General features: G+C 32.5%; 1 protein-coding gene across 2 annotated transcripts in view; it reads left to right on the top strand.

Moving 5' to 3' along the window:
- The first annotated feature begins 875 nt into the window (after positions 1-875).
- The window catches only part of LOC135135517 (breast cancer anti-estrogen resistance protein 1), a 33,445-nt gene continuing 8,063 nt past the window's right edge, over positions 876-26,257 (top strand). Inside the window, exons 1-3 of one of the 2 annotated variants that reach the window (XM_064064584.1) lie at positions 878-1,091; positions 13,656-13,799; positions 15,156-15,314. In XM_064064584.1, coding sequence (XP_063920654.1) covers positions 1,056-1,091; positions 13,656-13,799; positions 15,156-15,314 — 339 coding nt within the window. In that variant the 5' untranslated portion in view covers positions 878-1,055. Of the gene's footprint in view, positions 1,092-13,655; positions 13,800-15,155; positions 15,315-26,257 lie in introns of both variants that reach the window. The other variant, XM_064064585.1, reaches the window with a different exon arrangement.

The following is a 26,257-nucleotide window of genomic DNA, read 5'->3' as shown; positions in this document are numbered from 1 at the left end:
TCCTGTTCCTCTGTTAGTTATTATCAATATTACCTAAACGTTTCCGTTATTATGCATAATAACTGAAAAATTCAGTTATTAGGCATAATTCCTAATGTTTCCGGTTATTATGCATAATAACGTATTTCGGATATTAGCTGTAACATATACATGATGAATTTTTTTGAAATTTTGGTGATACAATAGGTAATACTGACTTAATGATTAACAAATATGGATTAAATTCATTTTTTATTATGATTATTATTATTATATTATGATTTAGTGTGAGCAGAGTTGTTCCTCCATTTTGAATGTGGAAAGTCATGATTTGGCCCCCGGCAGCAACATTTCCAAAATTTAAATTATTTGCCCGGAGTTTCTTAACACAGAGTAACGTTATCCGTATTATACTTTACTAAACTTACTAAATAAATCGTTCTTCAAAAATATGTTTTAATATATACTACTTGTGTTTCAGTGATGAGGGAACTTCTGTAGTAATAACATTAGATCAGTTTTTTATACATTTAATTTAATTTAATCATGTCTGTAATTTTTAAAATAGTGTTAACCTTAATAAAATAATCTTACGTTGTCTTTTATTGCGTTGTAGCGTTCAGAGTTTATTTTGTTGTACAAGTTTCACATTCGCCAAGAATACGCAATAATGGGATGCAAAAAGTATGTGCATATGGCATCCTTATGGTATTCAACAAGGTACCGCATACGTATGATGCTGTGTGACTCTCTGACTTCTGTTCTGGACCTTATACAGAATGACAGGGTGTACTATACAGACGGTCAACAAAGGTTGTGTTGAAAAACTGCGTAACACCCATGATCAATAACCGCTTGTGTGCATGCTCAGTTCCACGATCTGTAGCCGAGTCGTCGAATGATTCACGAAACACTAATTCCAGTTTAGTTGGTTTGTAGCTGTTTGGGAGTGGAGAAGGTGATGATATTCTTCAAGTTGGGCCTTACTTAACTTTAGGTGTTTTAAGTTTTTGTGTGTTTTTGTTTAATTTAACATAGTGTTGTTTTGTTTTGAAGTGTTGTTGATAATTTCGATAATGCCTCAACCAACGGATAACTTGCCTCCTTCACAGGTATGCTACTGTACATTATTTATTCTCACAATGCTCCATTTTCAGTTTAATGGAAGTAATCATTGTTAATTTGTAGTAATTTTTTAACTGTGTTTAATGAATTTGTCAACCTTGAAACATTTGACAACATGCATTTATATTATGCAAACGCATGTTGTGTGTATTAACTTTTTATGTGACATTGCTTTGGGTTCATACTGTTCGTATAGTTTGTTGTAACAGATTAGATAATCAATTTTGATAAAGTGAAGGTTGTGAAATTTATTTTAAGAGCTAATTATCCCTACATATGGGTTTTATTTTTGAGATACCTACGCTACTTTTATGTGATACTTTTCCATATCAATATATATTTTTGTAAATACCTTTGATTTTGTTGGCCATACCCGAAAAATCGATAGAAAGGTACATATTTAGTATGACTCTTATCTTATCGTAGCGGTATTAAACAAATCCAACAGTGGAGATCTCTGTTTCGTTTCAGTTAATGTCGAACTAAATAAATTTATAGTGGTACTAATAAACTAATATTAAATAACCGCATAATCGTATTCATATTACTGCAATAGTTTTGGCGCCGGAGCAAAATGTTTGAAACCACAACCACCGTAGCCGCAGATTTGCTAGAACTGAATTATTAAGATAAATGGACAGTTTTTAATAGCTTTTAATCGAATCATTCACTAGAAGGAATTGTAGACGTGTACATGATCTCAAAAGATGAGCATAATAACACTATCGATTATTCATATACAAAATGAATGAATGTTGTTTTTATCAAGTGCTTAGTTTTTAACAAATCATATTCAGATGGTTTCACGTAATGGAAAGAATAAAAATAAATATATTCAGGAAAAGTTTAAAACATTTTTGAGATGGGTATTGTATTCCTATGTCGTGATTATGTGGTAACCATGTATATCATCTAAAAAAGCTAGTGTAAAAAATTATTGATATAACCCAGAAATTGATTTTTTAAAAATGAAGTTTTAATTATCTTTGCTAGTAGCTGTGTATAAGTTTGGATGTGGGGAAAAAATCTGCACAAACTTAAGTCATACTTTCAAAGCGAAAATCAGCTCCCAAATATTCAGAAAAACAAAAGTTGGAACAAAAACAAAATTGCAGAAATCTTTCTGAATCATTACGTAGCAAACGTTATTGCTGCATATAATGAATAAAACATTCAATTTATTCCAAGGGACAAAAATGTTCCGAACGATCCTTAACTGCGAACAGTTGAATGCTTTTGGAGAAATCCAAAGAGGAATTTTTGTGAAATTGGTTAGGAAGCCTCTAGACATGGAGAATTAAGCGGTGTATATTGCTGAAAATCTGGTAGACAAAAATATCGGTTTTCACAAATTTAACGCGCTGTACAAAAATTACCGAAGAAAGTAGATGTAGTGCAGATTGTGTTCTTTAAAGTTAGTGTTATAAATGTTAATAATCACATTTTTAATTCGTCATTTAATAATAAAGTTATATTAGTTTGAAACTGCAAATTTTTTGTCCCCACACCCTTATAACTTCGAGATACATAGTGAAATTTGCAAAAGTAAAAAATAAACTTATATTTATATAGGTATTAGTCATATGAAACTAAACATAGATTATGAAAAGACCTCGAAGAAGCAAAAATGAAGTTATGTCTTCTGAGATACGGGGTTTTGAAGCTAAAATTTTAATAAATACATTATTTATATCTTATATTTTGGCATTGAGTCCATTATGGGACTTTGTATAGTAGCTTGCATAGATATTGTAGCCGTCCATAGAGTCGAAATTTGCGAATAAAAATAAAATAAAACCGGCTCAAACGGAGCCGACGACGGCTTGCAAGTTCTATCACTACGGCACGTGTCGCATCACACAGGGGTGTATTTAAGACCGTTTGCACAAAATCTTAGGGTCACTGTAATCTTACTATTTTCTATCTACGACAAACGATTTGTCACACAGCTACGAAACCGACGATCTAGAGAAAGATAGAAGTTTGAAAATGTATTTCAACAAGTATAGTAACCGTTTGGTGCAACACAATTGGTTCAAGCAAACTAAAATATGACAGGAAATAAACAGTCCACGTGGACTAATTGATAGTCGTATTTGCTGCTAAGATGGCTAGGTTTTTCGCTCCACCTACCTCCGCAACGATGAATATACCATACCACAACTTGTGTACAGTGAACAGAGCTTCGTTTTTATTGACGACATTGAGCTCAGAAATGAAACCGATTATATCATAACGGAAAAGATGACATTTAATCTTAAATACGTCTCTGTACAACGTGTGCCAGAGTGACGTCAGAATTTGCAAGCCACCGTCGGCTCCGTTTGAACCGGTTTTATTTTATTTTTATTCGCAAATTTCGACTCTATGGACGGCTACAATATCTATGCAGGCTACTATACTTGCCTTTTTTGTCATCTTTTAAATAAAAAAAAGTGTAATTCTAAGTAATAAAAAGAAGGATACCCAATTTATAAAAAAAACCTGCGTTGGAGTATAACAAAGTTATGCAGGTGGTTAGTTAAAGAACGTTGGCATTGTGTGTGTGAATCGTGGTGTATATGTGAAATAGAGTGGAATATTTCATGAAGGAAGTTCGATTTGATATATCTTTGTAAAAAGTTAGCTGATTTTTAGTCATATATTGAATGATTCAGAGTTTGTATACTTTTAAAGTTGATAAGACGCAATGTATTTCAGTTTTTTAGTGATTATGAGTACCTATGACTACCCACACTCGTGTATGTATTTTTACCTGGTTGTAACTGTAATAAAAACATAAGTACATGCATATTTAAAAATAATTAGAAATGATGCATTATTTGTAACATAGTAAAGAGCTTAAGAATAACTTAAATTTTGTCGGTTATACTTGTTTGTAAAAAGTACATTTACTGTTAAAAAACATATTTGTCACGTCTTACCTTTTCAGATAACTAATATCTATGCAGTTATGAAATTCAATACGAGCTCCGAGCTCTGATTGGCTGAAAACCATTGAGTTATGACCATAACCCAATCTTTCAACAATTTATTCTAATATAGTGCTCCAACAAAACAAATGTTACAATTTTTTTGGCCAATCAGTAATTAATTAAAACTTTTGTTATTTTGTACTTTTAAAACAAATTATTAAATGCTTTGCATGTTATGAATCTTATTCACTCAGGTGATTTAAACTACTCGCTCATGGATAAACATCGTCTTGAACAATACCCATCACCAGCACAACATGCTCGTATAATAATGTATTATTATTATTATTTATAACTTTGTGCCATATGATAAAAAAAGTCGCCAAGTAAGCTGCTACATTTATTTTTTAAATAATGAGATGCATTGTGCCTTATCTACTGTAAAAGAATATATTATGACATTGCAACTATTTGACAGTTATTTGACCGTAACTGTCAAATCTAACGAGGAACGTTCGTTATGTTGCCAACACAATTTTTTTGACATTAAATTGTAATGCTTGTTAGACGATTTTTTTTTCCTCCACCATATTTATAAGCATATGAAGGGTGCATGGGATTAACGATCAAAGTCACAAAACAACACAGCAATTTAGTATTATTGTTTAATGTGAAACCTATTAATTAATAATAACACACAAAGAGTGGACAAACAAACGTAGTAATTAACTTAAACAAAAATAAATATATAATACTGGAAAACGTGTATTATGTGTATTATCTTCCTAAGGATACCATATGTTAAGCCCTTCTTACTGCTTACTGATCGTTTTTTGAATGGTTTTAATTTATACTACTGTAGTATTTAGCATTTCCTACAAGATGGTACTCTTATCTCAATTTGATAAAAAAAGGGACTTTGATCGTTATTCCTGTGTACCCTTCATATGTATAAGCATATTGGATCTCACGACACAACTGCTCACGCTTAGTAACCGATAGAGGATTTTTTTCTATTGGGTTATTTTGGGTTATTTTATCCTGTAATAACGCTTTTTTTAACTTTTTTGATTAATATATATTAAGTACATGCATGACTCTTGTTAACTAATTTGTATTCACCCAAGAAACGCTTCATTGTCAACAACGAAAACTTGAAGAACATGTTTGTATGTAAACACTATTTCTTGGGGTTGTGTATTTAAAACTAGTAGTCGATATAATGAATTCTGTAAATATTGATGATGTTTAAATTGGAAAGGAAAGCAAACGGACGCGTACCCTTGAATGCATCATGTATAGTTGTTGATTATTTTGTAATTCATGTTGTAGATGAAAAATACTATTGAAACTCAGATATCATGAAGTATTTTGGTGTGTATAGTAGAACGTGTGGATGTGCTGTAATTTAAAAATCCATTACTACGTGTCACCCGAATATTGAGAATAGATATACGAGTATACTAAGTGTGCGAAGTTTACATTTTTTTCTCTCCATAAATAATGGTTTCATGGAAAAGAACGGGATTTTTAGGCACATTAAATTATGCAGTTTGAGGTAATACTTAGTATTTTAGAGTAAGATCCACTCAAGATTTGGTCCTAAGATGATCCAACTCTGCAATACTATTCTCTCAAATAATTCTCGGGACTGAATAACAAGATAACATGAATATATGTAATAATAATAATAATAATAATGAAATAATCGATGTGTTGGAATACCGTCCGTTTGGAGGTATATTCCAAAACATTAAAATCGTTGCTCTCACAAATCTTCGCTATGCTTAAATTACCACACACAGGTGATTCCGGCAGTTGTATAATATAGTTACGTTTGTATTATTTTTCAATACATATTTTAAAGTTATTAAAAATTCCAGTTTACCAAACATTTTTTATAAACTACTGTTGCCCTTCATTTACAAAATTGGTAGCATCGGTTTTGCCTATGGGTTTACTACTTTTGGACATACCTAAGATGAATATAAAAAAATATATCCACGAATGAAATAAACGAACTTTTGTGTTAAACAAAGTTTAATTAAAAGAATTAGTCCTAATTAATTGCAAATGCTTGCATTTCTAGTGTTTTAAGATTTCAAGTACATGTTTTTTTTTTAATATGTGTTGTTAACGTAATCTTATTTTGCAATATATTTTATACATTGAGCTAATACTACTAAATACTTCCCTTATTAACAATTGGCTCAAATTTTGGTAAATATAATATAAAAATGTTTTCAATAAATAATCATATTCAAAAATTTTACGAGTATCAACGACATTTACTAGTGCCGATTTAAATTTTATCAACCTCATTATCGTGTATCGAGTTTTCTAAAATTGATTTACTCTTTTGAAATTAATGCTAAAGTATCGTAAGATTCAATCTTGTCACAATAATTGCTTGTGTAGAAACAAGTTTTTGAAATAACGAACTGGGTTATATTCTTGAGTTTACGATGTAAAATGCCTAGTCTTATTTTGTAGTTACATTTTTTCAGAAATGTAGTTGCTTTATTCATTTATAAATAAAAATTTAACAGTGAATTAGGCTTGTACATAGTAGGTTAAACCAATATATGTAACTACTGATTTTAATAAATCAAGGTGGAATGAAATGAGTTTTGTCAGTTGAGCTTAACAACCGTCTAAAAAATAAGTGCCTTATTTTTAGTAATTGCCCAAATCATCATAAAGACTGAAAGAATTCTGCAGAAAATGAAATAATAATTCAGGAAATATTACGTAAAATCTGCCAGTTAATAAATGGTATTACGAACAGCCAAAATCTTATCATGTTAACCTACAAAATATAAATAAATAAAAGAGACTGAATTACAGCTGAGTTGTAAAATTTTACGTACTTAGTAATGTTATAGGAATGTGCAGTTTGTAAATATTTATAGTTTTCGTCTGTTTCGCTAAAATAACTATAAATTAGCGTGTATTAGTAATTATTCTTAGGGATTCATTCGATGTAAAAATATAATTTGTTAATAAGGTAAAAAAGTTTTGGGTGAATTAAGTTTGATAATTTAACAATTTATAAATATTAATTTTATAGGGCGAAATTTGTCAATTTACAGTCAAATATGTCTCAGAAAATAGAAAAATGTACTTTTCTTTTGTGTCTGCGATAGTTGAATATTAACTTTGTAACGTAAAGAATGTAGTTAAATACAAAGGAAGTTAAGCCAAGAAGGGAATGAGAACGAAGGACAAAAACAAATCGAGCACTTAAAGAGTTTTTACCGCGAAAAATATGGTGGGATGAAATTTAACTGGAAAAATAAAGTGTAAGAATAGGAAGTGATAGAGCATGCTGATGCAGCAAAAACACATAACAAGTTATAAGAAAAAGGAAGTAATCCACCCAGTTGGACTAGACTGTGTTACCCATAGTCCATGGGAATGAATAATTTCATGCTGATGATGGACGCCAAAAAATTATAAAACTACGGGGTATGATCATTTCTGTTGTAGATCCCTATTGCAGGTATTTTTATCTATTTTTTTTTGTTTTCATAAAATTGAGTTATTGTAGATATAATGAATATTTAGATAAAAAATATTTGTACTGCACATGGTTATGTTCGTCTTGAATGATTTGTGATTTGTTTATTCAGGTTCGCCGGGAAAATATATCGTTTGAGTTCAAGATGTTCACACGGGTCTTACAGTAATGGTTCTTAATCGGTTTTCTTCCCACTTTATCATTCTTCACAATTCAAATGTAATAAGTGTTGAACAGTTTTTTTTATGCCTGATTGTGAAATGTTCTTGATACATAGAGCTTGTATATGTGAATTTGAATAACCGTAATAATATTATTGCGTGGCAGGCAATTTGTAACACGAATGATGTTACTGTCTCCTTGGTCCTTACGCAAAGGTAAAACACATAAAAAAATATCCCTTTTTTGCGTTATTAATGAAATTGTCCTTCGTCATTTTTTTGTGTAGATTCTCCAAAAATTGTTTAATTTGATTTCACAAGTGGATGAATAATTTTGAGGTGTTGAAAATGAAATTTGTAAGATTAAAGATGGCAGTAAGTGGTTCTAGTACACGCGAAAATTCACGTGATCTATTTTCTATCACTGCACAGGTGAACAGGCGTATGAATTTTACATTAATGTAAATGTAATGCAGGGTAAAACTGTATACCACAGTTGTTCTGTTGTAGCATACTATGATGCTACACTTACTGAATGGCCAAAGCATCAATCGTAAATTGTGACTGTTAGTTTTGTTTTACCAAAATCAAAGGATTATAAAAGAATTAAGACCAAAATAGAATATTCGGAAGTCGGTTCTGTGTCGATGCCAGTATTTTTAAAGTGAAACGTTTTCTGTGTTGATTTCAAGAATATCAAATGATGATGATGACGATGAAGAAACGCACGATTTGCAGAACGAATCAGAATATGTATGTATATACAAAAAGTTTATTAAAAAAACCACATTTGATTCCACAGCATGATTTGAATGATGTGATATGGGATATATTATATATTATAGATATTATCAATTAGACAAGCTAGAATTTTCGGTACGAGATTGCAAGAATGGAATGTTATGTTGTAATGACATTAATAGATACGAGTAGATGGATTTTTAGGAATCGTTTACAAAATAAAAATGACTGGCGACGTTGTATTGACGGTTCTAAGACGAATTTGAGAGTTGTCTGACATCACAATGGTATCAAATATCTCTTCATACCTGTAACTTGTTCGGGAAGAAACGATATTTTTTGTAATTCATGTTATATAAACCTAATAAAATATAGACAGTCAAATTGAAAAGTGTGCTGCTATGCAGGTGATAGCAATGTTACTGGGATTGCAAGGTGGCTTTACAAAATATTGTTGCTTCCTCTATTTGTGAGACAGTTAAGCTGCAGAGAAACACTGTTTGCTTCCGATCAAAATCAATCAGTCATTTCAGAAACTACATAAGTCACTATTTTTTCGAAATGCAGTTTTTGCCGAATATAACATCTTTGGGGTAAACTCATGCTCGCTGCAAAAACTACATTCGCCTCATAATACTTGGTTGGAATTCTTACCAATGTCTTTTAGGAGTCCTAGCAAAAACAATAGTAGTCAGTGACTTATGTAGTTTTTGCGGTTATTTCTGCGCAAGTTCGCTGTACTATCGGTCATGTTATATCATCAGCCAACAGATAAAGTCGAAAACTCTCAGGAAAATGTATGTTGAATCAGACGATTGCAAATACGTCCTGTAATATTTAAGATTAATATTTATTTGTGTATATGTATTAAATGAAGTATGTATACCTACCTATATATACATATCTATACACCACATACATTTTGTTTGTTATGTTCAAGTTGTAACAATTCTGTATAATAAAAATTAAATTTTGCACTTATTACACAAACATAATTGTCATTCGCTGTAAAAACGACGTAAGTTAAAAAAGTTCTATTTAATTTTTTTCTACGTTGTTGAAAAGGAGGACCACAACATTATGTATAACATAATGCCATGAACAACAAAAATTGTAATTAGTAATCCTCTTTGTAAAACATTGCGTTTAAGAACTTCTTTCGTAGAGATCATGAATAAAATTGACAAGGGCTTTGTATATTATTGGTTAAGTGATACCAAGCTACAAAAAGGTAAAGTATCGCCAAAGTTATTGTGCGGTTATGGCTTAATTGCTACTCAACTTTTGGTAGATTCCACAGGTACGTCCTAATCAGGGTTGGGCAAAATACACTTTCTACTGTAATTGAAATACAAAATACAAAATACTTCAATTTAATGTATTTGAAATACAAATTACAAAATACATTTATGTCTTGTAGTTGAAATACAAAATACAAAATAGTATTTCAAATACTTTTAAAAATACAAAATATATTTTGTTCAGGACAGTGGCAAAAATAAAATTTTGATAGAAGTTCGTTCCTAAAAATTTTAAAGTTAACTGTCAGAATTCTTTCACTATCTTTATAAGTTGGCCCTGTTAAAGTCACTAGATCTACTATTACTTTTAGAAAGTACGGCAAACTGCCTGTGGTCGGAATTCGACAGAGAGGAACCTAACCTATGTGTTAAACAAAGATAGCGCGAGGCTAGTAATTTTCGCTATCTGTCAACGAAAGTTTGATGTGTTTACGATTTGAGGTTACGACAGACTGTACTAGAATTATTGAGTTAACGGACCGGAAAGAACATTATTCCAGTCACAAAGTAACTCCAGTCCTATTCAACGAGAAAGTGTCACCGGTAACCAGCAAACAGTCGTGGAAGACGTGTTACCACCAAGGCAATTGACGGCCAAATGACAGTAACAGGATCGCCATACTGGAAGCAAAAAATACCTGCTGTCGAAAAGACGGAGCATAACAAGGACACAGATATATTTCTATTTCATAAAAGTTACTAATTGCCACACATTTCAAGATCGAGTCACATTAGGCCCTGTTACATTCCATGTCCATCTAGTGTCAATTTGTCGAAAGTAAAACACGTCGTTAAAAATATTGTGACATTTCTTCTAGTTAATTTTATTCCTAGTTAGAACCAAACACTGCTGCCAACATAAATTGCGAAGTCCTCAACCGTCACTTAATTTCATATATCTAATAGTACTATATTGCTAACTGGCCTCAAAAGATTCCGAAAACATAACGGTAGAGCAATATATCGGACCTCTCTGTCTTTCTGTGGTACTAAACAGTACTGCGCATGCACTCGTACTTGGTTGATTTGTAGTGGATAGCGTGACTGGATGCGTTTTGACATTTCGTACTTTCGCTTCTATTTTGTGTACATGCGCACAGACCCTCGGTACTCTTAGAGAGAGACAGAAAACAACATCTTCTGTCTCTCTCTGTCTGTGAACACCGTTTCTATGTTATTTCTGAAGAGCTAGCAATATAGTACTATTAGATATATGCTTAATTTAAACTATGGCGCTTCTCTATGTTCTCTGTTACAACCATAGAATATCCTGTTACTTCTCGAAGTATACGAACATACACGAATTAACACGATCGCAAAACTGTTGTAATGAGCGCGCCGTAGTTTGATAAAATGTATTTCAAGTAATTGAAAATACAAAAATACAAGTTAAAATGTATTTGAAATACAAAATACAAAATACATTTGTGTCATGTATTTGAAATACAAATTACAAAATACAATTGTATTTCAAATACTGTATTTCAATTACAAGTAGTTCAAATAGTGCCCAACCCTGGTCCTAATAGAGCGCAACAAATCCTATTACTTGGGAGGACCGTTCCTAACAGTGACGTAGGCTTGTATTTGATAAATTTACACTTGAAATTTAGGTAATTTGTGAGAATTAGGAAGACACATTTTTAAATTAATTTCGAATTTATAAAAAAAAGTCATCAATTTGTACAACAGGAGCAACATTTGAGGCGTCAATTGTAGTTACGTGTTCCAAGGTCACCACATATTATAATCTTGAAAAAGACTGTCTTTATATAAGAAAGCAAAATGAAAATTGAATTTAAAATTTTGGAGCCTCTTTTCTTTTGAAAATATCCCGTGAGATTCGTAGGGCGGATAATCCTTGTGATAGTATTATCAAAGAATATTAGCAAGAATGAACAAGGAGCGACACTTGTGTCGGTGCTTTTGTTTTGCTGGAGTAACCTTATTTTCTTTTTATCATTTTCTAATGATTAAATTACTATGTGTAAAACCAACCTAACCTCTAACTAAAATCTACGTGTTTGTTACGAATGTTGTAGGACTACTTAATAATTGTGTATGAAATATGTGACGTCTGTATTACAGTACTGCGATGTACACTTACAGTAGACAAAGACAGAACAGTACGATATAGCTTGACTAGACACAGTTTGGTGAACCTGCGCAGTAGAAATTGCTTCCTCCTCGTGCGTGAGAGTCTGAGAGTGTTGTTTCTTGTTTATTCTTGTTAAATTTTTTTTGGTATTATTGTCTTCTGTTGTTAACTGAAGTAACCAGATTTCCAGATAACTGTACATAGCTAGCTGCAAGTAAATGCATTTTTAGATCATGAACACCCTTTCAAGCAACAACAGTGAGAGTAAAAATTAAAAAAAAATATTTCAATGCAACCCTTGACCGACCCAACCGGCTGTAAAATGCTGAAGACTAGAAGGTCGTAAACGCCCAATAACTTTGGCGATACTTTATATTTGTTGATTTAAGTTATTTAGACAGAACTTCCCTTGACCCTGAAGCACAATAAATTTTGTATGCATGTTAGAACGTATTAATATCGTATTTTTTTTTAGGTTAAAACTATCGATCTATTATTATTAACCGACACAAACAAGAGGGGTGATATATTTTGTCTCTCTCTGTGTGTCTGTGGCACTGTACCTCCCAAACAGATGAACCGATTTTAATGCGTTTTTTAACACGCTTATACATATTGGCTTCATTTGTAATTAATAAACTATGTAAACAAATCAAGGAAGTCGATTTTAACCTACTTCTAATTATGGTAGCGATTTGAAACTTTGCGAGGGTGTGTAATTTGAATGACAATACAGTAATTTGGTACTTTCGTGTAGTTGCCGTCCACTCTACTCTAAATTTTGCCATACTTATGTCACAAAATTTAAGTGCAATCAACTCTTGACAGTAGTCACAAAAGTTTGATTATAAAACTAGTTCAGCTATTTCAACATCATTCGTTCATATCATAACATTGTTGTGGAGGAATCAGCCATGATCGCTCAAAGATGAGGGATAGTGCGTCGTTCGTCGCAGTGAATCCCAACCAAATTCAGACTTTTTTAGGGTTAATTCTTTTTGTATCGCCGGTTTTAAGTATTAACACTTATTAAACTAGAGACAGGAGCATGTTACAATATAAATTTTAAGAGAAATTTACCTGGCATGTTTTGGCCGCAATGAACACAAATTTTGATTATCGTTTTACGGCAGTCTTATTTATATTAAAATTTTAGAGTACATGGTAGTTTTTCAGATCATGCCAAAGACAGAAAGAGGGAAACGGAAGACTGATATTTTCCTATTGTGTAAGCGGTGAAACATCAAAAAACATAAAATTAGATATTCGTCCAACGGTCGAATACTTCCCTAGTGTACGTTCAACAATTCCTTTACTTAGTAACTAACCATTAATTAAACTAAGTCAGTGATGTAAAAACAGGCCCGTAGGCAGGGATTGTGTTGGAGTAATTTTATGTTACTAAATTTTAATAAGTTGTAAATTTTTTGCAAATGTACTCTTGTTAGTTTTTGTATAGTTTGCTGTAGTTCCAAGAAATTTTTTTCTGGTAGTTGTTTCTTGTTCGTTCACAATTATTATTTATGTAATAGCTTAGACAACGAAAAATATGTTTTAAACGCCGTAAGATACGAGGGAAAGTGGTGTTTGCTCAGCTATTTGTTTTCATTTAAAATTTGTGCTTGTTAGTAAATTTTATAACATAACATTTTATACGTACCAGGGAGAATACAATAAAAAAGATACAAATATGATTTACATAAATAATGCAATGTTTTTAAGAATAGACGATATCCATTAACACTTCTCCCGTAAAGTTTGTTTACTTTTCTTTTGTTTTTGGAACGATCATTTGATTCAGAATTATTGTTTCAGCATTGTTTGGCGCGGGCCCTGTATGACAATATTCCGGATTCTCCAGATGAGCTCGCGTTTAGAAAAGGGGACACTTTGATAGTCCTTGAGCAGAATACAGCAAATATTGAAGGGTGGTGGTTGTGCTCTCTACGTGGACGACAGGTAATATTCAAACTCCTTATTTTAATAACAAATGAATTTTTTTTCGAAATTGTTATTTCCAGTAGTAGCAATCTAGTAGAGTTATGTGACAAAATAACCTGGGAAGTGAATATGTATGAAAATTTCACTTAAGTCTTACTTCTTAAATTACATACTTAAATAATTTAAAAAATGTTTAGTAATTCCAAACATCGTGTTTATAACTTTTTAATGCCTTTTGTTATTCGAATTCGAATTGCAAACTTGAATCATTCTATAGTTACGTGTGCGTAACGAATTTCACAACAATTAAAATGCGGAAAAGTGGAAGTCTAACTACGGATGGATTTTGGGTGCACTCAGAACTTGTTATCTATATTATCAGTTTTTAAAGTATTTTTTTAGGTGAATATGGATATCTTCGTATACACAACACACCTCAAGTTAAAATGTCGGACATGAATGTGCGATGAGCACACGTTTAAATAAATATTTATTTTAAGTAATAATTATTGGAACTAGGGATTTTTGCAATACCGTAAGAATCGATCGACACACGTAAACAAAGTAAATAGAAACGACCTTTTGATAGCAGTTTAAAATGTGAAAATGTGTAATATTTTTTATTAGTGATTATACCAAAAATTGCCAAATCGTGCGGTAGCGTACTAAAATCTACTTTTGATTTTTTTCAGTACATTCCATGAGCAAAACTAACCGTAAAATTTTCGAATAGAATTTTGGTACCTGATACGTGATACTTTGCACAAAATTAAATGTACCTTGTACTTTTAATTTACGTGAAGTGAAGGTTGATATGGTTTCTTTGGAAGAACTAACTACTAGAAACCGGACGAGTGCCAGTAACTTTCAGCTGGCCCATAAACTGGCGTCTTCACTGTATTTAGTAAGGGTTATGTTGCAGTTTAAGTAACTAAGCCAAAATTAGGGCAATGTGTGTACGTTAACAATTTTTTTTTTCAAAATTTTCCTCTGTCAAACGTGTCTGCAATTGTTGGGTTTTATATTTAATGTGTAGTATGGACGCCGCTGGATATGCGTGAATTAGAAGAATGAACCCTCTTTTAGCCACCTGAAGGCTAATAGCTTTGGTTGTTTGTCTGTTTATTAGCACTCGTCCGGTTTCTGTTCATCACAATTGTTTTTGCTATCTTTCTGCAATACATGGGTGATTTTAAAGACCTTGATATTTATATATCGATGCAATGCAAGGGGGGGGGGGTCTGCATATTACGTAATAGAGATTGTATTACATTACAAATAGTCTGATATTGCTCCTCACTCCATTTTTTATTAGAATGAAACAGAACTTCCTAAATATAGTTAAAATTATTAGATTCGCATTTTTATTTGCAGGGAATTTGCCCAGCGAATAGGCTGCGACTAATACCAGGAGTGTATGAAGACACTGGACAGACGAGAGTTTGTTCACCGCAGTTAACAGAAATATCCAGCGATTTTAGCTGTCTTCAAAGACAAGGAAAAAGAAGAAGTTGGCATGTGCAACCAAACCAGGTATGACTTTATTAATAGCCACTATTAATACGACGTTTTGTCGATTTCTGTTATATCATCGCGAAAATGCCAGCAGAAGATTCGTATTTATTTTGTTTGTTATTTTCCAGTTTTTCGATCGTTAGACGGAGGCAAAAAAATGTCTGTGAAAAAAATTTCTTATTGTAAAACATATTTTCCTATTTTAGAAAATTCAGTATTAACAAGATGACATTTTTAAAGACTGAAATAATTTAAAGCTAATTTAAAAATTTTCGAAAATATTTCAGAATTCTAGGTATATTTATTAAAAAAAGAAGACAATAGAATATTTTTTTCTCTGCAGCATCTGAAAAGTGTACAATTTCAACTTTCTTTTCACAAACTTAAAATTTTTGAATTATGACCAAACGGCTGAGTGAAGTAGGTGTGGTGACAGCAGCAACATTTTCTGTCTAGTACAGTTGGGGAGCATACATTTCAAACTAGCATTGTTAGACCGTTATTTTTGTGTCCAGTAAAATTGTATTGCCCTGAGAGATTGCAAACGGTATACACAAACCAGAATTCCATGCCAGGAACTTATTTTTAAAATTTCCACTAAACATTTAAAGCTCGCAATTTTATCTAAAAACAGATCTTACGTATAAGTATAGGTCTTTTGATATTTCTTTTCTGTGAACATGAATTCGGTCATTTTCAACCCCTATATTTTCGCCGAAGGGTAATCGGTGCGGGTCATTTTATAGTCGTCGCTGATATTTACCAATCCCTCATAATTACTTCTAATAATTTTCTGGATTTCTACGTTATACAGTCATCATATTTGCAAAAATGCAAAAAAGAGTAAAATTAAAATTTCCAAATCACGGAATTGTCAAAAATTTTAATGGTATATAGATATAAACTACATCAAATTTTCAAAGAGTTAAAAGGAAATCCACAGGTAAATTACGCTGAATACTCAATGAAATAATTTATTCAATGTCTCTGTATTACATGACACTGACAGGAACTTCGATTTCGTTTTATTAAATCGGATTAGTAAGATTAATATTATTCAGTCACTTTAGAGTATATCGGATGACATATTAGTTGTAGAAAATTAGTTTTATATTGTTGTGAGTACTGATTTATTTACAAAATTATGATTGATTTCAACTAGGCTATACTGCAATCACAAACATTTTATTTACTGTATCTTCAAAAATTAATTGTAATTAAAAAAAAAACATTCTATAAGGTATATGTATATATAATATGCATGCAAACTTATTCGAGGTGATTTATTTTGGTTTCTTTATATTGCATTGCATTCAACTAAACTTGGTTATTTCAACATTTCTTCGCCGCGCACGTGAGAAGTGTAGGCTAATTTTTAAACCGACTGGTACTGCAGGTTTCTCGTAATTGCTAAATACGGTATGCTTCGTCATTTTGCCTTCTCCATCCAAGCAGTAGTGGTTCTAGAAACCCGATCAATTTCTCTTTTTATAATAGTTTGATTGTTGTAGCTGTGATACGCAAAATATAAAAAGCCATACATCTGTATTATTTCATACTTTTTTGTCCTTCAGTCAGTATCGGTGACGGTAACTTAATAAATGGTACTTAATAGAAGATAATTTTATAATTAGCGAGTTTTTTTAAGAACATCTACCAAAGTTTTTGGAATGGCGAGCATACACTTCACTTATATTACCTATCTCTACATTTACGGATAGATTTCAATCTGCATTTTACAAATTAATTTTTTTTTTTTGGACTGGTGAAGTAATTACCAAATCCATTTTTCAAATAACTTTTATTATGCTTGCTAAAAAAAACCCTCGATATAATGAATTAATATTAAAAAAAAAAATATAATCAAAAATAAACACTATTAAAACTTTTACTTCTCGAGTATAAGCTAGGAAAGGAAGTATGAAAAAAATAGGTCTCCCGTTCCCGCCTGTCTGTGTCGATATTATTAGACAGTTTTACAATCTTACTTGTATTTAAGAACTGTATGTACATGTGTGGTAAAACGCTAAACAAAATTTGACTAATCATCCCCACTATCAATTTGATAACGTCATATCAAAATTTTGCTACTTAAATTTTATAAATAACACTTCTATACTTGTGGTTGGAGCCCGTTTGGACGTGGTGGGTCGTGGGTTCGACTCTCGCCAAAGTGAAAACTTTGCCTCTGTGTGTTTGTGGATGTTTTTGATTTTTTTTTTCAAATATGGTGTTGCCTGTTTAGACCCCCAACTCCTCTCAGGCCAAAAAAATGTGTACTTGTAGTTTATAAATAGGCCATTATATTTTACTATACAGGGTGTCCCAGAATTCGCGCCATTCCCGTGAATGACATGTTCCCTGTCCCGAACTGTGCCGTAATTCGCAAAAAGAATTGTCCAGGCTTTAACCGTGTGAGAACTGGAAGGCGATTAAGTTGACCAATAGAGAGGCTGCTTTTATATCCGAACGTTTCTATGTTCAAAGTTACCTATGCCAAGAACAAAAAATCGGGTAATACTAAAGTTGAATGAATTTTTTTCGAATCCCCCTCCGTCAACAAAAGGAAACAGAAGTGTGGTTATAAATTTAATCATTTTGACAATTGTTTGTCATAAACTGTCACGAAGTTCATCACTGCCCTGAAGAGACGCTTCTGCGCCAAAGATGACTGATTAATGTACACAGAGACGTCAAGGTTTACTTTAAGGCAAGTAGCATGGGACAGAAGTTATTTCTGCTGCCATTCTAGTTAAATTGTGTTTAACTGGGCTGGACATGTCATAAGAGAAGCTGTTTCATTTCATCGTAGGCAAATAATACACTTATTACTATTCTACATAGTGTAGATACCGAAGAGCAGGTATTAGAAGTCATTGTCTTAGAGCCCCGTGAATAATGTGTTGTTCTTTTAAATGAAAATTAGTACATTTTCAGAATTCACTATGCATCATGTCCCTGATATTAAGTTTATCGTTATTTCTAAAAAAGAGTACCACATGTCCATTCAAAGAACGTTATTAAGAGTACTAAAACATAAATATCGCTTTTGATTAATCGGTGCTTATAATTTTCAATAAACAGTAGGTATCAATTTTTACTGAACAACTTTATTGTTGTTGATACCTAATCTAAGCAACGAAAAAAGAGACGAGACTCCACTTCTCTGGTGTATTGAGATCATAGGTATCTGCTGTGGTGTCAATCATGTGGGGGAGATACTGAAAACGGAGACTTATTCAAGAATAATATTGATGTTGCACATGATGATTTAAAATAGTTTCTTTAAAGTTCTGAGTATTTTCTAGAGATTGAAAAGATACGAATAAAAATTATAACAAAAATCGTTTAGTTGAATTTTTTTTTAAGAACAATACAAACTATAAACAAATCAGTACCAATACCACTAAGTTATTGATGTCTTATTCATACTAGTATAAAGAATATTTGGAAATGATGTTAATTTATGGAGAATGTAAACGCTCTGCAGCCACTGCTGTGAGCGAATATACAGGTCTTTTCCCCAATCATCGGCTCCTTGACCAGCATGTGTTTCGTCGTTTGTTGCATCCAGCAAAACAAGATGGATCTTTTCAGCCTATTCGGAAAGGCCTTCCTGGGGCTCCACGGATTATATGCGTAGACGGTGAAGACCAAGTGGCACAAATGAATTGATGCTCAAGATCGATCATGCATCGTATCCTTACAGACAAAAATCTGCATCCTTACTATTGACGAATGTGCAGCATCTGCGACGAGCCGACTGCGCGACGAATGCATGTTGCTCAATGGTTAATGCGACAAAATGACCTAAATCCTGATTTTTCACGGCACATTCTTTTCGCCGACGAATGGTCATTTTACCGAAAAGGAATATTTAATGTGCACAATTGGCACTTCTGGGCAAACGAAAATCCACATTTCGCTAACGTGAGAGCATATCAAGAGCAATACCATTAATCTATGGGCTGGAATCGTTGTACTGTAACGTTATTAAAGAGTGTGCTCAAAATGACCACCATTAACTTCAATGTAAGTTCTAGCTCGTCGAATCATGTTGTGTTGTGTATTATTTAACATCTCAGGAGTAACTGTAGCGTAGGCTTCGTACAGTCTCTCTTCCAGTTCTTCTAACGTAGCTAGAGGTTCTCTATATACCTAATTTTTGATTTGATTCCAGGTAACACAAACGGCCCGACCTAAAAAACCAGGAACGGAGTTTAGTGATAATTTTATCAGATGCATTAAAATTTTTACCACAGTAGTACCAATGATTCCAGCTCATAGATTAATAGTAAATCGCTCCTGATATGCTCTCACCCTAGTGAGATGTGGATTTTCGTGTGCCCAGAAATGCCAATTGTGTGTATTAAACATTCCTTCTTGGGAAAATGAACATTCGTCGGTGAAAAGAATGCGCCGTGAAAAATCAGGATTTAGTTCATTTTGTCGCAGTAACCATTGAGCAAAATGTACTCGTCGCGGGTAATCGGTTGGTCGCAGATGCTGCACTCTCGTGTAATGGTAAGGATGCAGTCTTCTCTCTTGAAGGATACGATGAGTGGTCGATCTTGAGCATCCACTCATTTGCGCTACGCAGCGGACACTTCTCCTAGGATCCGCTTCCATGTTTTCTAACACTTGCTCTTCAGAACCTACACGTACATTCCGTGGAGCACCAGCACGGCCTTTCCGACTAGGCTGAAAAGATCCTTCTTCTCTTGCTCGATGTAACAATCGGTGAAACACATGTTGGTGTGGGTGCCGACGATTGGGGAAACGACCTGTATATTCGCGTACAGCAGCGGCTGCATTGCGATTGCACTCTCCATAAATTAACATCATTTCCAAATATTCTTCATTTGAAATCGACATTTTTTTCCTACAGTGCTTCAAAATTGTCTTGACAAGTTGACAAAATAATGTCAAATTATGGCCGGTCAACTGAAATTTTTGAACACATTCTCTAATACGTTTACGTCCAGTTTGATGTGTTATATCAGGACTTTTCGTATATTAAGTTCGTTGTTGGCTTAATTCGTGTTGCCTGTTTAATTTGTATTATTATTAAATAAAAAAAAAAAAACACGATTTATGTCACATTTTTTATTCGTATCTTTTCAATCTCTAGAAAATACTCAGAACTTTAAAGAAACTATTTTAAATCATCATGTGCAACATCAATATTATTCTTGAATAAGTGTCCGTTTTCAATATCTCCCCCACATGATTGACACCACAGCAGATACCTATGATCTCAATACACCAGAGAAGTGGAGTCTCGTCTCTTTTTCGTTGCTTAGATTAGGTATCAACAACAAAGCTGTTCAGTAAAAATTGATACCTACTGTTTATTGAAAATTATAAGCACCGATTAATCAAAAGCGATATTTATGTTTTAGTACTCTTAATAACGTTCTTTGAATGGACATGTGGTACTCTTTTTTAGAAATAACGATAAATTTAATATCAGGGACACGATGCACAGTGAATTCTGTAAATGTACTAATTTTCATTTAAAAGAACAACACATTATTCACGGGGCTCTAAGAAAATGACTTCTAATACCTGCTCTTCGGTATCTACACTATGTAGAATAGTAATAAATGTATTATTTGCCTACGATGAAATGAAACAGCTTCTCTTATGGCATGTCCAGCCCAGTTAAACACAATTTAACTAGAATGGCAGCAGAAATAACTTCTGTCCCATGCTACTTGCCTTAAACTAAACCTTGACGTCTTTGTCTACATTAACCAGTCATCTTTGGCGCAGAAGCGTCTCTTCAGGTAAGTGATGAACTTCGTGACAGTATATGACAAACAATTGTCAAAATGATTAAATTTATAACCACACTTCTGTTTCCTTTTGTTGACGGAGGGGGATTCGAAAAAAATTCATTCAACTTTAGTATTACCCGATTTTTTGTTCTTGGCATAGGTAACTTTGAACATAGAAACGTTCGGATATAAAAGCAGCCTCTCTATTGGTCAACTTAATCGCCTTCCAGTTCTCACACGGTTAAAGCCTGGACAATTCTTTTTGCGAATTACGGCACAGTTCGGGACAGGGAACATGTCATTCACGGGAATGGCGCGAATTCTGGGACACCCTGTATAGACATTAAATTTTTAGAAAAAAATCCAAATTATATGACAACACTTCATAATAATTTAAGTTGGAAACTGCAAAACTGAATGTTGTGCAATCTTGTAAGACTTTTAAAGTTGTCGTAAGCATAGTAAATTGTTAATCAAAACGTCTTCTCAAACCTTTGTTTTATAAATCCTATCTAAAATGTGCAAAATATTATAAGTCTTTACTTGTAGATTATTATCAGTGAAGCAATTTATTTTATTTATCAAATTTAGAAAATGCGCAAAATTAAATTTTACACTTTTCGAAGAAGCTAGATTTGGTGGACTGTATGTACTTCAGGGTTGAAGGAAGTTCTGCCGAAATAACCTTCGATCAATTTTGTCTATTTTACCCTTGTCGTAATTTTGTGTTTGAGAGACAACAGCAAAATTAAAAAGTTTTTTTCATAGGGAGGATATTATATACCTGTATTTTTTATTATTAATTTGCATCACAAGATAACGGATTTCCGTGTTAGAAGACCGACGTATGGGATGTAATGTAGATACATTGTACAGAATGTAGTAAATTTGATATATACAAATAAAATGATAAGATTAAACGAACTGAATCATGTAAGGTCTTAAGATATAGAGGATCTTTATTTTTGCGTATATATTTTCATTCAACCAATCACAAAAAGAAAAATGGAGGATTGGCTGACGCCCTATGATCCAGACGAGACGTTGCCCTGGCAACGTTTCCCGGTTTCAGTCATATCGATTGGTCGTTTTCAACATCCCAGGCAACTTGGTTACTAAATTTTTTGTTGTACATGTACATTGTACATCCTTAATAATTCTGGAATTCGTACATTGCCAACAACGTTTTAAATGAGCGCATTGCTAATTTTCATTGTTATATTAACTAACATACTTATTTTTCACCCGTAAAGTCCTCGTAGACTGGTTTCAAATATACCTATTATTGCGTGTCCAAACTTCAAAAAATCGTTACACGAACGTGTCGAAAAAATAGCGTATTGTTAATTAAACTAAACTTTTTGGTGGAGAAGTAGTATTATTGTATCCTTTTACAGTGACCTTGTTGATGTAATTTATTTGTTCGTTTACACAAATATGTCTTAGAAACGGCAAGTAATGACGTAAAACGATCGCATTTTTGCTACTAAGATGGGTATTATCGATGTTTTTTTTTCGAATTATCGGTAGATCGTTAACGAAACGGCTTGATTCATATTTCTATCTGGCCTTAATTAAGTTTTAAAATTTTTGTAAACAAAATTATTATTCTTTGTAGTTTTATGTTGCATCAGTCTAAAATATATGCTAAAGAATATAAATTAATGTGTATCAGAGTCGACTAAACTGTTGTGAAAATTGTTTGTTAGGAGCCAAATTTATTGTAATGTTTACTTATCTTACAACACCTACACATTGGCATTATCTGGACAAATTCTCTCTCAAATCTCAAAATTTATTTGAGAAAGTTTAGTTTTATCAACGTTAGTGTTATCGTGCACCGAGTGATCGAAGAAGATTCCTATTACAACACGATTCGATAAAGAAGCAAGGCTTTTACGCCAACTTGGCTTCATCTTAAGGTTTTATTTACAACTGATGGAGAAACGTTCTATTGTGTTAGAGTAAACCGACAGAAGTAATTACAAGTGTATGCAGCAAACAGAGAGATAAAACTCTGTGGCCTTATGCTCTAAGAACGGACAGAAATAAAAAAATTCTGTAAACGACATTGCTTTTAGCTGGAAGAGAAAAAGCTTAGCAGAGCTATTTTTTTTAATTGCAACAAATATTATTACATTGGTCAAAAATTAAATGTGCCTCCTCTATTGAGAGTTAATTTCATCACACCTGATATCAAAGTAAAAAAATACCAATACAAAAAACAAACATTTTTATTATTGTTTTATAACAAATATATTTATTGAATACTTAAAAAAATGTTATATTTCTGTTTTTTACTCCTCCAAGTGAGTTGGTGAAATATTGTGATGAGGTCATTTAGACGAATGTCACACATACGTTGTGCAACTCGGAAATGTTGCTTCCGTCAATCTATCATATCCCTCTCCGAAACTTGGACTGATAAATGTAAAATTTTACCTGGCAAATGCCAAAATTTGGCTGGTTTTCCACAAAATGTGACAATTTATTGTATTGATTAAGCCTAATTTAATTTTTGCAAAGTTTTGGAACACATTACTGTTACTATTAATGTTCCTCAAAACGTACTGACATCATCACAAAATTTTGTTGTGAAAATCACGCTTAAAACATGCAGCTTTGCATGATCCTCTTGCGTGTGCTTTAATAATCCACTTTTATTTTGTGTTAACATCTAGGGATTATCATAAGAAAATAAAGTTACTAAATCAAGATTTGCGGTTTATCTAAGAAACAACATTTCCTTAAAATGTTTTGTAAAATATTTATTAACTAACATTGATTTAATGATTACAGAATATTAAGTTTTATTTATTCATTTGATTCATTTTAACATGATGACGTATCAAATTTGTTGAGTAATCTCGTTTGGAATTTATAGAATGATGAGATCTTTTATGTGCTTCAGCAATACATCCGCATTTTTGCTTCATGCATATGAATTATTACAAAAAAAATCAACGTTATACAATAAAATTTGATAATTAAAATTAATGCAACAACCCCCTTTGAAAACTTGACTAGATCTAATGAATAAATTGTAAATAAATGATTTTACTTGGATTCGAAAAGACAATAATGTACATGAAATTTTGATGCATTTTATACAATTTGAGGTCCATAATAAGTACCTACTTAATTTTTTCAAATTCATGAGTTTATTACTTTCTGAAATTCATTATCAATCTCATTTTCAATAGCGGTATAGGGTAAATTTAACATCATCGAAATGTGGTTTTTGTTTTGAAATCAATCAAGAAGTGTCACACACACACAATTTTGTTGTCGAATTAAAAAGTATATTAATAATAAAAATCATGAACTACCGGCCTACTTTCAAGTTAACGGAAATTTGCTGGGTTGTAAGAAAGAATTCTGATTAATGTTGGTGTTCAATGCCTAAGTGACACATTTGCAGAGACGCAAAGTCCTAGGTCGATAAGTTTAATCTATGAGTACTGAAAACCGCTAATTGTGCTTTTAATTAATTAGTTAAAAAGTGATTAAAATCAAGCAATCAATTTTTAAAGAAAGAACAATTCTTATTGTGCAACAGGTGCTTTACTTAACGACAATAATGAAGGCATTGAATATAGGTACTTACAAGTTTTCTGAGAATCTCAATTTCTAGGCCACAGTAATGTTTTCATTAGTATTATACACATTACAGACATTCAAAATAAATTTAAGTTTCACCAAAAGTTAATGCCTTGGGTATGAAAAATAGTTAGGTCTTTTTTTTCATAAACATTTTATTTTGACAGGAGATTTTTGTGAAAAAAAAGCGCTATATCATGCAGGGGGATCGGTCAAACTTTAGAGGTCGATGGAAGTATTGCCTAAACTTTTTAGACGATGTTTTTTTTTTTTTTCTTTTATTATACACATATGTATATATACTGAGTGACAAAAGTAAAAAAAAACACCAAGAAGGAATAATGATTTTGTAACGGGACCTTGATCAATTTTCAATGCAACACAACATACCTACATCTGTCAGTTATTGCTAGATTCCAAAATAAACACATACGTTTTTAAGATCAACTCTCCTTACTAGTTGTCACTGTTTCTGAAAGACCTCAATCAAAATTACACAAATGAAATATTAAAAAAAAAAACACCAACATATTAATTCAAAGAAATGTAATAAACAAATTGAACAATTAAATAAATTTAACTAGCATAAGTACTGTTCAAAATGCCTTCCTTCCTTCACAATACATATTTCGATGCGATTTAAGCAAGACAACCGTACGCGGGTAAATGTTTCAGGAGTTATTGCAGCACATGCATTTCTAATTCTGATTTTTAAATCTTCACAATTACGAATAGGGCTTTGGTAAACTTGTTCTTTTACAACCCCCCAGAGGAAGAAATCTAAAGGTGTTAAGTTGGGACTACGAGGGGGGCATGCATTCACACTGCCTCTGCCAATCCACTTATTTGCAAATGTCTCATCAAGATAGCCCCTAACGACTCTGTGATAATGAGGGGGTGCCCCGTCCTGGTGAAACCACAGCTCTTGTCGAAGGTTGAGAGGAACATTTTCTAATAACCCCGGAAAACATTTTCCAAAAATTGTTGATACCTGTGTCCTGTTAAGTTGCCTTCGCAGAAGTATGGACCAATAAACATTTTAAAAATGAGTTCTTCTGATCCAGTGTGGGTTATTTTGGGAGTAACAGTGACAGTTGTGCCGATTAACAACCCCGTTATTGCCAAATCTTGGGTTCATCGCTGAACAAAACTTTGAATAAAAAATTGTCCAACTCTAGTTGATGTTGCATAAAATTGCAAAATTGTATTCTTCTGGGAAAGTCTTCTTCTTTTAGATCTTGCACTAATGTCACATGGTAAGGGGGTTCTTTTTAGTATTTTAGTAAAATTTTTAATCACGTAACTATATTTAAAAATCAATGTATCCATTATTATTTATCGAACATTCGTAACACAATTTTCACCACTGTTTTTAGCTTGCGGAACTCTATAGGTTATATCGATTTTTTTTGTCAGCAATAAGATACACTAAGAAAAAGCTCGTGTCGAAGAAGCTATTTTTGGTGTACCTCCGTTTCAAAAACGAAGTCGACATAAGCTTTATAAGCTGAAAACAGTGGTGAAAATCATATTCCGAAATTTTCACAAATAATAATTGAGGTATTGATTTTTAAAAATACG

This window comes from Zophobas morio, unplaced genomic scaffold (genome assembly GCF_036711695.1).
Source record: "Zophobas morio isolate AGI-343-1 ecotype UQ-CSIRO unplaced genomic scaffold, CSIRO_AGI_Zmor_V1 ptg000024l, whole genome shotgun sequence".
NCBI lineage: Eukaryota > Metazoa > Arthropoda > Insecta > Coleoptera > Tenebrionidae > Zophobas > Zophobas morio.
The sequence above is the reverse complement of the archived record's forward strand: the minus strand, read 5'-3'. Positions and strand labels throughout refer to the sequence as shown.